Source organism: Nicotiana tabacum, chromosome 16 (assembly GCF_000715075.1).
Source record: "Nicotiana tabacum cultivar K326 chromosome 16, ASM71507v2, whole genome shotgun sequence".
NCBI classification, from domain to species: Eukaryota; Viridiplantae; Streptophyta; class Magnoliopsida; order Solanales; family Solanaceae; genus Nicotiana; species Nicotiana tabacum.
The window spans coordinates 5,396,100-5,414,512 of NC_134095.1; the positions used below are offsets into that span (position 1 = coordinate 5,396,100).

At 37.0% G+C, this 18,413-nt stretch overlaps 2 protein-coding genes across 3 annotated transcripts; both read left to right on the forward strand.

Moving 5' to 3' along the window:
* The first annotated feature begins 804 nt into the window (after nt 1-804).
* Nucleotides 805-8,693, forward strand: LOC107803439 (putative protein phosphatase 2C 55). 2 transcript variants are annotated; one of them, XM_016627156.2, is made up of 6 exons: nt 805-1,162; nt 3,107-3,959; nt 5,507-5,831; nt 6,490-6,639; nt 7,498-7,788; nt 8,340-8,693. In XM_016627156.2, the coding sequence occupies exons 2-6, from the start codon at nt 3,202-3,204 to the stop codon at nt 8,367-8,369; spliced, it is 1,554 nt and encodes a 517-aa protein (XP_016482642.1). In that variant the 5' UTR covers nt 805-1,162; nt 3,107-3,201; the 3' UTR covers nt 8,370-8,693. The 2 variants fall into 2 exon arrangements, with proteins under 2 accessions (XP_016482642.1, XP_016482643.1); XM_016627157.2 differs by having other exon boundaries at nt 821-1,162; nt 3,104-3,959.
* Nucleotides 8,694-15,573: 6,880 nt separating this feature from the next.
* On the forward strand, nt 15,574-18,298 carry LOC107803440 (arabinosyltransferase RRA3-like). The gene is made up of 2 exons (XM_016627158.2): nt 15,574-16,041; nt 16,990-18,298. Exons 1-2 carry the CDS (start codon nt 15,880-15,882, stop codon nt 18,103-18,105), a joined length of 1,278 nt encoding a protein of 425 aa, XP_016482644.1. The 5' UTR covers nt 15,574-15,879; the 3' UTR covers nt 18,106-18,298.
* The last annotated feature ends 115 nt before the right edge of the window (nt 18,299-18,413 follow it).

Sequence of the window (18,413 nt, forward strand, 5' to 3'; positions counted from 1 at the left end):
ATAATGGGATTCAATCACTGTTATAGTTAAATCTTATGTGTGATATGCTTGCTTACTCTCATCTTCTATCTTAGATATAGAATAAATTATCATTGGTTAAGATTTACTTAAAGTCTTCTTATTTAATTAGTTTAATAAAAAGTTCAACACTTTTTGGTCAAATACTACCCTTCGATTCAACATGAATTCAAGACTTTAATCCTAATATATTCACCTTAATTTGATAACCAATATACAAATGCTTCATTGGTTAGATTACTAGGACTTAAAAGTGATATGACAATAGCAATTATGTTTCAAACTCAAATAAGTTGTAATTAATTTACTATATAAATTTTCATTGTTCATATTTATCTATTTAAATTTATCTCACTGACTATATACGACAATGTTTCTCCATATTTAGATCAAATTATGATCTCCCTTTTCTATTATGTTGTCTCCAAAACGAATATTTTGACTTTAGCTTAAGAAAATGGTGATTTTTTTTTAAATCTTATAAATCCCCCCCCCCCTCCCTCCATGATGGGAAATACAACAAAAAAAAAAAAGGAAAGAAAAAGAAATGGCATGATTCACACATTTGCGCTGTTCTCTACCCTTCAGTAGTCCCATAAAATGGGACCAAACACGCCTTAAGTCGGCTCCATTATCCACTCACCCGTCAAACTTCACCTGCAGAATAGGTAATGAAAAAGATACTAACGTAAGATCTCCAATTTTGTAGTAGTACTTATTATGTTCGAAATGACCAAAACACCCTTACATATATAACAGCTGTCTGGGCATAAATTAGCACATTCCGAGCACTAAATTCGTCACCACACACTTCTTTTTTCTTGCCATTTTATTCGTATTTTAACGGTCATCATTAATGACAAGTAAAAGGATTCTCAAATGTCAAATCTCAAATTGGATTGGAAGGTGAAAACTTTTCTGTGGTGATAATAGGGTTTTGTTTTGTTGGTGGGAAAATCAACCGAAGCCTAAAAGTTTCTTCAGGGGACAGGAAGTTTCTGGACTTTTACGTTTGAGCTAACCCAACAGCCAACTTCCAGGAGATAAGAGAAGTTGGGTTTAGAGAGAAAGGGAGAGAAGGCTGAGTACTGAGTTGTTGTGATTTTGCTAGCTTGTCTATTCTTGGCTTTTGTTATCTGTAAAGGTGCAATTTTTAAAGACCCTTCTTTTTTTTTTTTTACTTTGTTGTGGGTGTCCGTTTGGAGTTTTATATGAGGTTTCATATTCTGTGCTTTGATCTTTTTTATCTCTTTTTATAATTTTGTGGTCAGATGTTTGTGGCTTTTGGAAGGATAGTTGTATGACGTGTTTGATTTGCTTAGGGATGTAGTATTGTGTTTGACTGGCTTTAATAAAGGTTGAGACTTGAGATTGCCTTGAATTTGCTTTTTTAACGGAGATAGCAATTTATTTTGGTGGCTAGCTTAGGAACCCCATTAAAGTCCCACTAGTGGGGTCTGGGGAGGGTAGTATGTACGCAGACCTTACCCCTGCTCGAGGGCCTACCCTGAGCGAGTAGAGAGGCTGTTTCCGAAAGACCCTCGGCTTAAGAAGACGAAAAGAGACAATATCAGTACCACCAATAGAAACCATAGGAAAAATAACATCATAAAGTGAGAAAGTAGATGCAAAGCAAAAGTGAGAAAGTAGATGCAAAGCAAAAGCGATAGACACTACATAGACCCGGCACTATGGAAAACGAAAGAGTAGTAAGGCAAAACATTGCCGCTAACTGACTCCGACAAAAACCCTATTAGACTAGCCTCACAAAGGTACGAAGTAAAGAAAGACTCAACTACCTCCTAACTTACAACGCTAATACTCGACCTCCACATCTTCCTATCTAGGGTCATGCCCTCGGAAATCTAAAGTCTCGCCATGTCTTGCCTGATTACCTCTCCCCAATACTTATTAGGTCGTCCTCTACCTCTTCTCGTGCCCTCCAAAGCCAGCCGCGTACACCTCCTTACCGGAGCATCTGAGATTCTCCTTTGTACGTGTCCGAACCATCTGAGCCTCGCTTCCCGCATCTTGTCATCAATGGGAGCAACGCCTACCTTCTCCCGAATATCTTCATTCTTAATCTTATCCATCCTAGTGTTTCCCGCACATCCACCTCAACATACTCATTTCTGCTACTTTCATCTTCTGGATATGTGAGTACTTAACAGGCCAACACTCAGCCATATACATCATGGCCGGTCTAACCACCGCTTTGTAAAACTTACCTTTGAGTATTGGTGACACTCTCTTGTCACACAGGACTCCATATGCCAACCTCCACTTCATCCACCCCACCCCAATACGGTGTGTGACATCCTCGTCGATCTCCTGTCCCCTCTGGAAAACCGACCCAAGGTACTTGAAATTGCCACTACTTGGGATGACCTGTGATTCAAGCCTCATTTCCACACCCACTTCCCTTGGCTCAGTGCTGAACTTACACTCCAGGTACTCCGTTTCGTCCTGCTCAGCTTGAAACCCTTAAACTCAAGAGCCTGTCTCCAGTCGTCCAACATTTATTGCAATTCTTCCTCTTTTCTGGGTTCTAGCCTTCTAGGCAAGTAGCTTGATAATGTACTAGTAGTTTTTTTTTGGTGAAAATAATGTACTAGTTTCTACTTGAGCTTTTTATTTATAATTACTCCTTTATAACCGCGGTGTCGGGGCGCCTCGGCACAACGGTAAAAGTTGCATGACCTGGAGGGCACGAGTCAAGTTGTGGAGGCAGCCTTTTGCATGAATGCAAGGTAAGGCTGCCTACGTAAGACTGAATGTGGTCTGGCCTTTCTCCACCCCGCACATAGTGGGAGCTTAGTGCCTTCGGACTCCCTTTTAACCGTGGTGTCGGCGTCAGGGCAGTTCACAAGTATGAGCACTGGGTAAACCAAACTGTCAAGGCTGAAAAGGATGTGCGCATACTGAGGGTTTAGTATGGAACTTTTGAGTTTTGTGTTGATTTAGTTAGTATAGTAAGCAGCAATTGTTTGATATGAAATATGGTGGATTTTGCTATATATTACCTGTATATTCTCTAGTATGTTCTTTATGATCTGTTCCTCCTAATGCTGGTTCCCGTGTTCAGCAGGTGTCTGAGTTGTCAAGTGAAGACCAAATGTATGCTTGTTAATAGATGTACTGGGAGTAATGATATTTCTTGTGTTCTGTGGTTGATAAGCCAATATGCAGAGTAATTATCTTTTTAGACTAGGTGGTGCAGTGAGGCAGGGAATCAAGAAATCCATATCTGGGCAAGAAAGTAGGCTCCAAGATTTGGTGGAGATTTTGGTCGCAGAAGAGAGATTGTTGTTCGGGAAATTCTTCTGTTCTGTGCCATCTGCAAGATTGTCTGACCTGCATGTGATTGTACGGCCTGGAACTTTAGCGGCTGCACAGGCAAATTTGAATATAGTTAATCAGAGGAAGAATTTTTCAGTGGTCGGTGCTATTCCTCGTGCATTGTCTATACCATCTGTCTCAGGGCATGCATTTCAGTTCTGTGGCTATCACATTGATCGCCTATTATCTGAGCCTACTCAAGTTTCTATAGAGACTGACTCTCATAAAGCTCCTATGGCCATTTGTGGTTCAAGAACTTCTGTTGGCTGTTCCTCGAGTAAAATGACTTCAAGGCATCTCAAACCTTGCCTTTTAGTAAATAGTCCGATTACTATGTATAACAATAGAAATTTCGACAATTCTCAAAAAGCCAGCATGAGAGTGAGGAATAACAATCAGCCCAACAACTTTGTTGTCTATGGATATTTCACATACAATGCTGTACAGAGCAAGGGCAATTCAAATGTTTATGAAGGATTTGGATTCAAGGGTTTTCATAGTTCTTCAGCTGCATGTATCTCTGCTGGCGCTGCTCCTGATGTGTCCTTTGATAACTCTCTGCGTGAGGTACACCCTGCAAGTTCAGCAAATTCTCCTGAACAGTATGTTCCTCGACTTTGCTGTTATTTATTTAAGACGACTTTTTTCTTTCTTTTTGTAACCGAGTCTGAGGCGTAGTTGTTGTCATTACTGAGAAATCCCCGAGGGTTGGTGGTGCATGGTCCGAAACTCTGCTGATAATAGGTTGCCTCTCTAGCCTTCTCCACTTAAATATCAGGCTTTTTTCTGTAGGATTCGGATCCATGATGTGTGTCTAACCCACTCAACCACTAGACCAAAGCCTAATCAATAGGAAAGTCCAGGGTGCACATGGTTTGAAGTTTCCTGCAGGAAAGATTCCAGCAAATAACATACTCTATCTAAAAAGAATAACAGCTAATCAACTTCTAGAAAATTTGCTGGATCTGGAGAAATTTATAACTACCTTCTCTTCTCGTTTCGCATTCACTTACTCCATTATGATTTCTAAGATTGCACATTGTTGAGCTGAGATACGGAACTAGGCTTATGATGACCGCCTTATGGTTTTAAAACTTGATAGCAAAGTCATTTTCGATAGTAGCATTTGGTTCTCACTCACTGAAATTGAAAATGGAGGTGTTCTTTGAATTTAACATGTTTAAGTTAAGTCCAATAGATAAGCTAATTTATGCATCCCTTTGGGTTTTTAATTACTAGAGATTAGGAACAAGCGGCGGGGCTAGAGTTTCAACCTTATAGGTTGTGGATTTTAGAACAATGAATTTAAGTATTAGTAATTGAGTTCTAAATTTAATATTTGTATATATTAAATGATTTTTAAACACAAATACACCCGCTTGAGCAAAAGCTACTGGGTTCACCCAAACACTAACCTAGTAGCCGGGCTACTAGCTCCCGTCCTGATTGTAGTTGGAAGCTATGCCTGACAAGTTCCTTGCATCCCCTTCTTTTTGTCCTTTTAAGGTAAATAAGTTCATCAGTGTGTGGATAAACTCATGTATACAAGCAGTGCCAAAATGTAGAGGACCTACAATCAAATATGGTTCTCTGCAAAAGAACATCCAATTTTCTATACAAAAAAGGGACCTCATTGGTGCACCAACAAAGAAACTTGAAACAGTATATTGTCCCTCAATTGTAGAAAATCACGCTTTACCCCTTCAAACAGTCTTGTTTTTCTCTCATTCTGCATGACCCAAGTATTTTGATTAGCAAGTCAGTAGGTGAGTTCAGGTGGGGTTAAAGGTTTCATCCTGAAGTTTCTCAAATTTAAATTTTGCAGAAAAAGGCAGATAGCTCGAAACCTGCACATCTTGTTGCCTTAGGCTAATTTCTATCTCTACCACTTCCATTGGTGAATGAATAGGTGTCTTTAATGTGTTGCTGCATACAACCAATTCATGAGCAGCACCACAGAACTATCACTAAATGAGAGTGTCCCTAAATTTGAGGTGCTGCTTGCTTTGGAGTTCTAAGAATATCTACTTAGTAATTAACTAGATGTATGCTACTATGTAAGACTACTCAATTCAGTGTCATTCTAACTTCAAAATTAAACCCTCATGTTTCTTTTCCTAAATCATATCTTTCTTTTGACACATTTCAGAAATATCCATATCGATCGAAGCCTGAAGCTTAATTCAGGGTCATGTTACCTGCCTCATCCTGATAAAGAAGAAAAAGGTGGCGAGGACGCTCATTTTATTTGCATCGATGAACAAGTAATTGGTGTAGCTGATGGTGTTGGTGGATGGGCTGATCTTGGTGTTGATGCTGGGCAATACGCCCGAGAACTCATGTCAAACGCAGTAAGTGCAATTTGCGAGGAACCAAAAGGTTCAGTAGATCCAGCCAGGGTCCTGGAGAAAGCTTATATACACACAAAAGCCAAAGGGTCCTCAACTGCCTGTATTATTGCCCTTACAGATGAGGTATATATGTAAATTTGTATCTTCCATTCTGCGCATTATATGAACTTTAGGAGAGTGAAAAAATACCTGTGTCCTAATTTAGTATTTAATAATTGTGCTTCAGCACGGCACAGCACGGCATGGCAAGATTATTAAGAGAATACCTAGACAGTGGAGTTAGTTATTATTCGTTAGGGGAATATGTGGATCCATACAATGCGTTTGGGTTTCTAAAAAACAGGAAGAAGAAAAAGTTGTATTGAGGAAAGTGTTAATGGGTCCCTGTTACATTGTCAAAAAAAAAGTGTTAATGGGTCCCTCATAATTTTTTAAGTTATAAAACATGCATTGAAACCTTCCTTTTAAGGAAAACACTTTCTGCCAGCCCGAAGATGAAAGTAAAAGCGTCATTTTGGGACACAGGTGTAGCTTGATGGAGTTGAGGTATGGGAGTAAACCTTTTTTTAATCGGCTACTCCTACGCTGAGATTCAGAGTATGATGAATTTTTTTTTCCAGGCAAAAGACTTTTAGACCTCTTTAGCCACTGTATACGCCTATGTGCACAGAAATAATTGTTTTGTGACTAAAACAGGAAAATGAAATTAAAACGATGTGAGGCTGTACAGAAGCTTATATCTCTACTCATGTTAAATTTATCCTTTTTCCTCTCTTCTCAGGGTCTCCATGCCATTAATTTAGGAGATAGCGGATTCCTGGTGGTTAGAGATGGATGTACTGTTTTCAGATCCCCCGTGCAGCAGCATGATTTCAATTTTACATTTCAGCTAGAGAGTGGTAGTGCTGGTGACTTACCAAGCTCTGGGGAGGTATATTTATAAGTGGTCTTCTTGTCATCTTATATAACACGCCGTAGAGGTTCTGTTTTCCTAAAGTCTCCGAATAAATAAGTTAAAGCTCAGATGAATTGAAATTGAAAAGCCTTTGTTAAGCTGCTTTATAAGCTGTCAGTCTGAGCCTGACCAGAGAATCTTGATCTCTTGCCAAATCCCATCAATCGAATAACCTTTTCAAGAAATTCAAGATTTCGAGATGGTACAAGTAAAGAAATCTTTTCATTAAGCAAAAGTATAAAAGAAATCTTTATAAGCTGTCAGTCTGAGCCTGACCAGAGAATCTTGATCTCTTGCCAAATCCCATCAATCGAATAACCTTTTCAAGAAATTCAAGATTTCGAGATGGTACAAGTAAAGAAATCTTTTCATTAAGCAAAAGTATAAACGGGAACTGGGATTGGATAATGATAAATAGTGATCAAATGATGATAGAATAACCTGTTTTTGATTTGAATCCATCTGGTTATTCATTTTCCTTATTGAGCTGAATCTCGAGAGACTTTGGAACGTTTTTGTTCTTTTTTAATCAACTTAACTTGTACTGTCACTCTCTCCCTTGTTTAGACTCTTGGCACATGCTCGTTAGATGACTTGACTTTTGAATGGTCTGACTAATATTATTCTTGCAAAATTCGAATAATTTAGATTTTGTGGCGTCCGACACCCTCTGCAGTGCGTTTATACCTCAAGTTGAATGTTGTGTCAACTGTAAATATGATGAGTCGATCGTCACTCTAATTTTTCTTTCAACTGGTCTACTATAGGTTTCTCCCATCCAATAGTTCTGTAATCTAATTCTTTGTTAAACTGAATGGCTGGCCTCGGGTGCAGGTGTATAAAATACCAGTTGCTCCAGGAGATGTCATCATAGCTGGCACCGATGGGTTGTTTGACAATTTGTATAACAGCGATATAACTGCAATCGTGGTGCATGCCACGAGAGCTGGCTTAGCACCTCAGGTTACAGCTCAGAAGATAGCCGCATTGGCTCGACAAAGGGCACAGGACAAAAACAGGCAAACTCCTTTCTCTGCTGCAGCTCAAGAAGCTGGCTTCCGTTACTATGGTGGGAAGTTGGACGACATAACTGTGGTTGTGTCTTACATAACCAGTGACAAAAATGTATGAGCACACTGTACACTGACCACCTTATCTATTCTCTCGTCCTTTTCTCCTTTTTATTTCTTTTTCCATGAGATGGTTTTACAAACCGCTTGCAGGTGTTTAAGCTCATTATTTGCTTGCATTGTGCATTTTTTCTGGCACATATAGAGTATCTCTTTTTATCTATTCATTATAACATCGATTCTGAGTCCAATCCTCGGAAGAAGTTGTTGATCTTAAAAAAAGGTGGTGTTTGATAGTGTTTTAGTATTTGTGCAGAAGAGTAAGAAGCGACTCCTTGTATAGTGATTTTTGTCAAACTTACTGGGACTACTGGTTTCATGGGATACTGGTTTCAATTTCTGGATGAAACTCACTTTCTGATAGATACATTGTTCACGGGATACAGAATCCTATCTTTCTGTATCCAATTCGCGAAATGAACTGATATGTGCATCGAGTTCCAAAGTAAAAATAGAAGCTGTTCTTTTCAGTATGTTAGTTGTGTGCAGCTGAGCAAAATTTCAAACAAAATGGAACCTGATGCTTTTATTTTCTGTTGTGTGCAGGAAAGCTCCAACAGGTTGAAGATTAGTTAAACAGGTTTTGTACCTATATTGGGTAGCAGGTGCGCGTCTTTTTGTGAAATTCAAACTGCTGGTCTTGGGGTCAGTTTAGCAGCTTCATATAACACAGGCGTTTGAGGATGCAAATCTAATACTGTACCACTTGTATATATTAGTCTTTTGGCAATTCTCTACCTCTTCTTCCCATACTCCAAACCACACCCTATACAGAACCTTTGATCCCCTCTCTGTGTTCCTCTGTGGAGAAGTTAAGAATGTTTATGTTTTTTGAATGAAGTGTACAAATATGAGGGGAATTCTTTTGGTGGTTAATGAAGATTTGGACTTTTCTGGTAATATTTTGGTACCCTTTGGAATTGCAATTAAAGAATATACCTAAGTTACAGCATAAAGCTTATTCCTTGCTGAATTTAAAATCCTGTCAATCCACTCTGATAGTTCTTGGGACTTCATCTATCAAAATGGTTGTCAATGACTTCCTTTTTTCTTTTAGTGATATTGGAGCCTTGAGTTGTATAGTCAGTCTTCAGTGTTCAGTTCAAGATGTTGTGATCTTTTGCTCCAAAATTCTCAGTTTGAGCCGAGGGTCTATTGGAAACCGCCTCTCTATCCTCACAAGGTACGGATAAGGTTTGCGTACACACTACCCTCCCCAGATCCCACAGTGTGGGATAATACTGGGTATGTTGTTGACTTGTTGCTCCAAATTTCTGGAGTATTAAGTGAGCATCTTAACTTCTCCTATTTGAAGGAAGTTGTTAATTACAAGTTCTGTGAAGTTTCACTCTGAGAAAAATCAACGAATTCGTCTTTATAGAAATCAGCTTAAATTGTCTTGGTGGATCTTTTACTTCGTTTATTTTACCTCATATGATTGAATACAACTTTGAGTTATATAAGAAATAATTAAATGAAAGAAGAAATTGTTGAAAAGTTATTTAATATAATAAAGTTGAATATTCAATATAAATTAGCATTCTTGGACGTTCAATTTTTTTGCTAAAACAATATAATTACTAAAGCAATGTCAAATTACTCGGCATGTGATAAAAATTAGGTAGGAGGTATAAATAATAAGACGAAATTTAGGGGTGAGACGACTATAATTTTTTTTATTGCACTATATTAGAACCTTAGTCACGTTAAACCCTCAATTGGTTAAGGATCTCTGTTAAGTATAGTCTGGTCAGAGCAGCACTTTTCGTTAATGTTAATTTAATCTTGCTAAAAGATTTGACGAATATGTACTAATATATATTTGTATCTATCTATCTATTCTATACTATATTAAAAGCACGGAGGCTCTTAGCGCCAGTTCAGGCTCAACTCCTCGCTTTACGTTAGCGGACCTACAGGTCGGGCCGGGGCCGAAATGTCGTTCACCTTTTTTACCCTTTTAAAATAGAGTTTTCACTAGACAAAATAGTCATTTAATTATTTTCCTAATATATAAGAATAGTCATTTAATTATTTTTCTTATATTTAAGAATAGTCATTTAATTATTCTCCTAATATTTAGAACTTTAATTTTTCTAGGAAAATTTTCGTTCCTATACCATATAGGAAACTATATTACCAAATATGTTCATAGTTTGCATGTTACCTTCATGCTAATAGTATTTCTACAAAATATAGACCATGTATTAAATAAGGAATCATTGTAGTTGTAGGCTTCCTTATTTAGGCGCGCTAAAATTGGGGGATTAAATATTCTTCCAGATCTTCCAAACGCAAATCACGCACATTAATCTTCTTCGTTAGTTTCATTTCAAATTTGCGTCTCTACATCAAACAGATTTATTCTTCTACAATTCAAAAACAAATTGATTATTCTTCTACAATTCAAAAACGAATTGATTATTCTTCTACAATTCACAAATCAAAAACGACTAAATTTTCTACAATTCTTCTACATCAAACGAAATTATGTCCAAATTTCAGTAATACAAAGCAAAGAAAAAGAGAGCAGCAATTCCACCATTGACAGCCATTAAAAAGCTTTGAATTCAAATTTGGGTTTTCAAAAATCATTATTTGTTTGGATTGGGTGTTGTTGCAAATAATTGGGAATATGGTTTGGAGTTTATATCTCAATTTTGAGGGGTTTTGGTGAAGATTAGACTTAGTTTTGGCTGAATTTCGGATTGAAACTCGAAGAAGAAGAAGAAGAAGAAGACATGACATACATTATATTGCAGAAATTGTAAAAAGAAATTGTAGAAAAATTGTAGTTAAATTGTAGAAAAATTGTATTATGTTGTTTATTTATTTTTCTTTTATTCATTTAACTATTGTATGAAAATTGAACAACATTGTATAAAAATTATATTTAAGTGGTATTATATTGTAGTTGTATATAACTTAGTAGAAATGTACGAAAATTGTAGATAATTTGTAGATAAGTTGTATAATATATAATTAGTTGTATGAAAATTATTTTTAGTATGTATAAATCAGATACAAAATATACAAAAGACATATTGTATAAATTTTGTATAAAATTTGTATGTAAGTTTTATGTTATTGTAGTTGTATTTCACTTGGTGGAAATAATGTGTGAAAGTTGTAGAAAATTGTAGATAAGTTGTATTCCTCTATAATGGGAGATGTTGGCATATCAAGTAACTTTAGTGTTCCAGACGAACATGCATGAAAAGAAAGATAAATTCTGTTATGAACAGTTTGTAGATATTTTGTAGATAATTTGTAGAAACATTGAAATTCTGTATTTTCATATTAATTCTTCAAATGATATGTAGTTTTGTTGTAGATTAAATGTAGAAAACAAGTCATTGTGAGTTTTATTTGACTTATTCCTCACATTCAATCTATTCTACAAATTCACACCTCTTTAAATACAATACAACCATGCTTTCTTGAATTTAAAGGTATAGCAATATATATATAACTTAAAAAATATCTTCTCCTCTGCACAAGTTAGCTCCAAAACAGACGGAGTGGAATAACAAGCTCCCATCAAAACTTTTAACACAAAAACACAAAAGCTCAAAAATAAATAAACAACAGTCTACAATTTTTCTACAATTGCTGTAATATAATGTATGTCATGTTTTCTTCTTCTTCTTCTTCTTCTTCTTCTTCTTCGAGTTTCAATCTGAAATTCAGCCAAAATCAAGTCTAATCTTCACCAAAACCCCTCAAAATTGAGATATAAACTCCAAACCATATTCCCAATTATTTACAACAACACTCAATCCAAATAAATAATGATTTTTGAAAACCCAATTTGAATTCAAATTAACTCGGCAATCACTAAGTATATAGATACAACATCGCTACATAAACATAACAGAAATTCACAAAAAAAAAAGAAGAAGCATAATATGCAGTACAACTGTCTATTGTTTTAGCCAATATTCAAAGTAGTTACCCGAAAAGAATGTGATAAACTCCTCCATAGCCACAAAGATGAGATTTCTATGGCATATCACTATATCATGCATTGGACGACGTTAGAATTCTACCATATCTTGGAACAAGAATGGAATTAATTTTCAAGAACCATTATATATACATTCCCAACAAAAATACATCAGTATAGTTCAGACATAGAAGTATAGTCGTATGAGGACTTGAACTTGATGAAGCTTTATTGCATGCTATTTCTTTCTTTGAGCATCCTTCCTCATTATTTCTCCAAATGAAGGCTTCAAAATAAATAATGTCTCAACAACACACCATATGAATTTAGTGGAAAAAAATAACTACTCGAGAGAAGAACAATTGATTATATCCTCCGGGAAAAAAACATGTCAAATATACAGAAGGAGTTATAAAGGAACGCAAGGATTATTTTCTCAATATTTCGAATGTTGCTATCCAGGCAGTGAACATCCAATTATTCCTTTCCTTTGAAAAGAGAACAACAAGCAACAACTATCAATATGTCTTGCAGAACTTCCTGAATGAACAGTTCAAGGAACAATTAGCAGTTAACACTATGGCCAAGCAGTTTTAGGAAGCCCATTTCACTTCGCCCAACATTACCTGCGGTGTACATCAAGCACCTCTAGAAATGTGATGACCCAAAAGGTTATCACTTGTTTTAAAACGAAAATTTTGTGTTTTGAGGCCTTGAACACCTTATTTAGAGCCATCTCGATTTGCGTGCGCAGTCCAGGCGCATAGCCGGAAAGCTTAAATATGATAATCTGTGAAAAACGATAAGTTTTGATTATAAAATGAGCTAATTTGATTCCGGTCAAGGTTTTGGGTAAATGGACCCGGACCCGTGATTTGACGGTCTTGGAGGGTCTGTAGGAAAATATGGGACTCGGGCGTATGCCCGGAATCGAATTCTGAGGTCCGAAGCCCGAGAAATAAATTTTTAAAAGAAATTGTTTTCTGGAATTGTTTAAAGAAATTTGAAATGAAATTTGATTAGAACATGATGGTATCGGGCTCGTATTTTGGTTCCGGCGCCCGGTACAGGTCTTATATATGATTTAAGACATTTCTGTGGAATTTGGTGAAAAACGAATGTCACATGACTTGATTCAGACTTAAATTGCAAAAATTTATGTTTAAAGAAGTTTTGAGAAAATTTCATTGATCTCGAGATTTAATTTGATGTGCATGAGGTTATTTTGATGATTTCATTACACGAGTAAGTCCATATGACATTTGGTGGCATCGAAGTAAGTATTTGGTCTAACCTTAGCTTGAAGGATTAGGAGTTGTGTCCTATTTTGCTCTTTGTTTCTCGTTGAGTACGACGTATAGGCATGGTGACGAGTATCTATGCGTTGGTGTCAAGCATGACCGTGAGTCTTATATTGTGATTTTCATGATCTCGTTGTATTATTCATGCCTTGATGAAGATTTCTATTTGTTGTGTAAAGTTGTGGAAGGAATTGTGACCTATAAACATTGAGGAGCGTTGGCTCCAGTTGTATAACAAATTGTAAAAGTATAAGTGATAATCGAAACTCTAGAGCATTGGTTCGAGTTGTGAAGTAAAAGTGAGAAAGAAAGGAGATCATTATGTTGCCCCCTTTCCGGGCTATTGTTGAGTTGAGGTTCCCTTGCATTGTGTTCTTAATTTATATTACTGACGCTTAGGTTGATGATTCTTTGAGCTAGGTGTTGAAACCAGTTGGGTTATAGTCGAGGTAGTTAGATGTTGGAACAAGTTTGGTTAAATATGTTTCTCCCTTACCGGGACGTATATACATGTACTGTTGAGTTCCCTTGCCGGGATGGTGTAGTCTATTGTTGATCCCTTGCCGGGATAGTTAAGTATGATTATTGTTGACGGTATATATTTGGAACGGGTTGCGCCACAACATTATTATATATATATATATATATATGGATCGGGTTGCACGCCGCAACAGATATTATATTGAATCGGGTTGCACGCCGCAACAGATATTATATTGGATCGGGTTGCACGCCGCAACAATGTTAGATGATAAGCGATCGGGTTGCGCGCCGCAACAATATTGTTATTGTATGGTTGTAGATATTGAGTTGTCCTTTCATATTTTATTAAGTTTTTGTTGGCCTTGATATGTTTCCCTGAAGCATGTACCCCCTCCCATTTTAAACTGCTTATTCCTGTTTATTTTCCGCCATATATTATATAACTACACAGGTTTATCTGGGGTTTGGTCCTAGCCTCGTCACTATCTCGCCGGGGTTAGGCCAGACACTTACTAGCATATGGGGTCGGTTGTGCTGATACTACACTCTGCACTCTGTGCAGATACCGGAGCGGCACTTGATCAACAGCAGTAGGGGAGCCAGCCTTCAGTCCACCGAGACACCGAGGTAGCTTTGCAGGCGTCCGCAGGCCCGGCGACTCCTCTATCTTTTATTATGTTCTGTTATCTCATGTATCCGAGACAAATAATGTTATTTTCCCTTCAAACTGTTGTATGTAGTACTCTTAGTAGTCTGTGGATATTGTGACACCGGTTTCTGGGTAGAGGCATGTGCTGACTTTCGAAACATTTTGGTTTTATATTTATTTAAGACTTCCGCTTAAATCTCGTATTCCGCTGTCATTTAGATGTTTATCACTTGTTAATATAAGTTGTAAAAAGGATTAAAACAGAAGAGTTAAAGATTTCTAAGTTCGTGGCTTGCCTAGCTTCTACGAGTAGGCGTCATCACGACTCCCGAGGGTGGGAATTCCGGGTCGTGACAAGAAGAAACTATTTTTTTTTTACTTTAATAATATTTTAAGCCGTATTTGCTAGAGGAATTGTTTAATCAACTCAAGCACCCTCCACAATAATGAGAAATCTTTCAAAAAGAAACTTTCTTCTTCTCTCGAAAAATCAGATTGCACCAACTGTGTCTTATCATGTCTTGAAGGATATTGAATTACATCCACATTTGTTGTGCAAGAACCGAATCTTCTTGTTCCTTGATACTCTCTTAATTACCTCCAACAACTGTAACACAAAGTCGAGGAAAACAAATATAAGCCCCGAGATAGAAAAAACAAAAACAAAAACTTAACAGAGATATTTGAAAATTAAACACCAATTTACGTATAAACATGAAGCTTCAAACCGTGGCTTCTTGTACTCTGTTGTAAAGGCAATGATGAGGCATATTAAACAATAAACTAACAGCTCATATTTCTCGCCAAATATAAGCCTCGGGAAGAAGGCTGGAAGTGGAACGAAGATTGTGTTTCATTCCTTACAATTGCATGTTAAGAGAGTCAACAGAATTAGGTAGAGCAATTTTGCAAAAACTCCAAAATAAACATCACAATCGTTCACCGATGAATAAGATCTAGGACTCGTTTGGCCATAAAAAAAATTCTTCACTTTTTTTTTTAAATTAGTGTTTGTCCATGAAATTTTTAATTTTCACTTGAAGATGAATTTCGAAATTTCATAAATTTGAAAAACTCTATATAAAAAAAAATCAAAATTTTCACTTCAAATCGCTCAAAAAAAAAACAAAAATAACCCAAAATACCATTTTTACTTTTTAAAAAATCACTTTTTCGGAATTTTATACTTATGTCCAAATGCCCACCTATTCATCCATAATCGCATGTCTCATATTCAAGTCCTCAGAATTAAAAAAATATCCTTATAAGGAGCTCTTTCTCGTAGATTAGTCGGCCTCCAATACAAATATCGGAACAAACAGAATAATCAGCTCTTCATTACAAACAACCTGGTCCGCGAAACACCAACTAAAAACCCACGTTGAATAAAATATTCTAACCACAGCGGTGCCACTACCCATTGAACCCCTTCCGATTACACTCTCTCCTCTTACATACAGAGAAGACTTCGTAGACTTTGATTCATTTCCATAATCAAAGATCCAAACTTTTTAAAGTTTTCAAAACCCATATCAGCTTAATCTTGTACACCCATTTTCTGCATTTCATTTCTTTTACCAAGCAGTGTTTTTTCTTCTTTTTTAATTTTTAAAAAGTTTGAGTAATCTTTACACCATGCTATAGAAAATAAGGACTTTGTGTAATTCAAAAAAAAGAAAAAAATTGTGTCTTGGGTGTGACGGAAAAATGGCGGGTCGTAGGGAGAAGTATGGGCAATCAATAAGAGGATCTCGAATTGCTGCAGCAATTGCGATCGGTGTTCTTTTGGGCTGTGTCTTTGCTTTCTTGTATCCTAATGGATTCTTCTCTCCCGATCCACCTCACCCTCTTTCTAAATCCAATCTTCAGGTCAGTCTTGAAACTTTGCCATTTTTGCAAATTTGTTTACTTTTATGTGTTTTCTGTATGTCTTCTTTTTATATAGGAAATGGGTTTGTTATTGAATTGTGTTAATAGCTTTTTAAGTTGTATGCACTGACAGTGTGTAAAAAATATTTACACTATCATGTTATTAAAAGGCAGTTGTAGTGATTGATAACCTAGGATAAATAGATGGTAGAAGAATTAACCAAATAGCCGCCCACCTAATCTCTTAAACTAAAACTAGCCTACCGATGTATAATATATGTATAATTGTGTATAATCTATGTATACCGGCTAAAAAAAGTAAACGTTGAATCTTGCTAGCTATTTGCATAACAATCCCTAAATGGTAAGTTGCCTGCTATAACGGGTTAAATTACATTGATGATGTAAAATATTTATTACACTGTTAGTGTACATAGCTTAAATCCTAAATGATTATGTCTTTAAATTGCATGAAAGTGGTTGTAATGTATATGAAATGATTAGGGTGCTGTTAGGAATTCAGTCCAGCTCTTATCTTTTTGTTTGATTTATGTTTGAACTTAGATGCATGTGTCTGTATACCTAAACAACAACAACCTAGTATAATCCCACTAGTGGGGTCTGGGGAGGGTAGTGTGTACGCAGACCTTACCCCTACCCTGGGGTAGAGAGGCTGTTTCCAAATAGACCCTCGACATACTTCCCTTCAAGAACTCCCCACCTTGCTCTTGGGGTGACTCGAACTCACAACCTCTTGGTTGGAAGTGGAGGTTGCTTACCATCAAAGCAACCCTTCTTGTCTGTATACCTAATTGCTATATAATATGACTAACCTTGATTATGAAGTCTTTGATAATGGTTATTGTTGTTACGTTGGACTTGATATAAAATGCTTGAATGTTGCTTGATCAATGTTAAATTATTTTAGAGATTCAATTTGATTCCTAGGTTGGCTCATCCAATTGTGAATCCACGGAGCGGGTAAACATGTTGAATTCCGAGAATAGGAAGTTGTCTGAGAAGAATGCAGAGTTGCAAAGGCAGGTGAGAGAGCTAAATCAAAAGCTTCAGGTGGCTGCTCAGGGAAACGGTCGTGCTCAGGAGCAACTTGTGGTGTCAAGTCAACCTCAGAAAGCTGGGCCTTTTGGAACTGTCAAAAGTTTGAGAACTAACCCTCCTGTTGTGCCCGATGAGTCGGTGAACCCAAGATTAGCAAAGATCTTGGCAGAGATTGCAGTTAGCAAAGAGGTCATAGTTGCACTTGCCAATTCAAATGTTAGATCCATGCTGGAGGTTTGGTTCAACAGTATTAAAAAAGTGGGTATTCCCAATTATCTGGTTGTGGCGTTGGATGATGCTATAGTGGATTTCTGCAAGGAAAATGATGTCCCCTTTTATAAAAGAGATCCTGATGATAATGTCGATTTTATTGGAAAAAATGGAGGCAACCATGCTGTCTCAGGATTGAAGTTTCGAATTTTGAGGGAGTTTTTGCAGCTTGGTTACAGTGTCCTCCTTTCTGACGTCGATATTGTGTATCTGCAAAATCCTTTTGATCATTTATATCGGGATTCAGATGTCGAATCAATGTCTGACGGTCACAATAATATGACAGCTTATGGTTATAATGACGTTTTCGATGAACCTTCAATGGGTTGGGCTCGATATGCACATACAATGAGGATATGGGTTTATAATTCTGGCTTCTTTTATATCCGGCCAACGATTCCTTCAATCGAGCTCTTAGATCGGGTTGCTGATCGGCTTACTAAGCAGCCAAATTCCTGGGACCAGGCAGTTTTCAATGAAGAGCTCGCCTTTCCATCACATCCCGGGTATGTTGGCCTTTATGCTTCCAGGAGAACAATGGATATCTATCTGTTCATGAATAGCAAGGTCCTATTCAAGACTGTAAGAAAAGATGCTAATCTGAAGAAGTTGAAACCGGTTATAGTTCATGTAAACTATCACCCGGACAAGTTTCCTAGAATGAAAGCAGTTGTTGAGTACTATGTCAACGGCAAGCAGGATGCGCTGGATGCATTCCCAGATGGTTCAGAATAATAGCAGCAGCTGCTGAAATTGGACCTTACATTGAGAGCTAGGCCAGCTATATTCTCTGTCGTACTATTTTGTCTTTACATACAGGTAGCTCAGTTGATTCTCCCTTTTGGATCAATGTGTAATACCAACCAACTTTTGCTTCTATGTTCAAAACTTGTCTCTCTTTCACCATAGTAGTAGTTCTATTCGAAAATCTTGCAGGATTGTGCTTTGTCTCATCTTTTCTCCTGAGTAGCTACTGAAGCACAACAGGATTCTAGTTGCAGTGGCATTACAATAAGGGATCTAATAGATCAAACGACCATTAG

What these genes read in the sequence shown, in the direction of transcription:
- LOC107803439 (XM_016627156.2), top strand. Translation starts at nt 3,202, where the DNA reads ATGCAGAGTAATTATCTTTTTAGACTAGGTGGTGCAGTGAGGCAGGGA. An exon ending in TTATTGCCCTTACAGATGAG is followed by an intron (nt 5,832 to 6,489) that starts GTATATATGTAA and finishes CTCTCTTCTCAG; the next exon opens with GGTCTCCATGCCATTAATTT. An exon ending in ACTTACCAAGCTCTGGGGAG is followed by an intron (nt 6,640 to 7,497) that starts GTATATTTATAA and finishes CCTCGGGTGCAG; the next exon opens with GTGTATAAAATACCAGTTGC.
- LOC107803440 (XM_016627158.2), top strand. Translation starts at nt 15,880, where the DNA reads ATGGCGGGTCGTAGGGAGAAGTATGGGCAATCAATAAGAGGATCTCGA. An exon ending in TTTCTAAATCCAATCTTCAG is followed by an intron (nt 16,042 to 16,989) that starts GTCAGTCTTGAA and finishes TTTGATTCCTAG; the next exon opens with GTTGGCTCATCCAATTGTGA.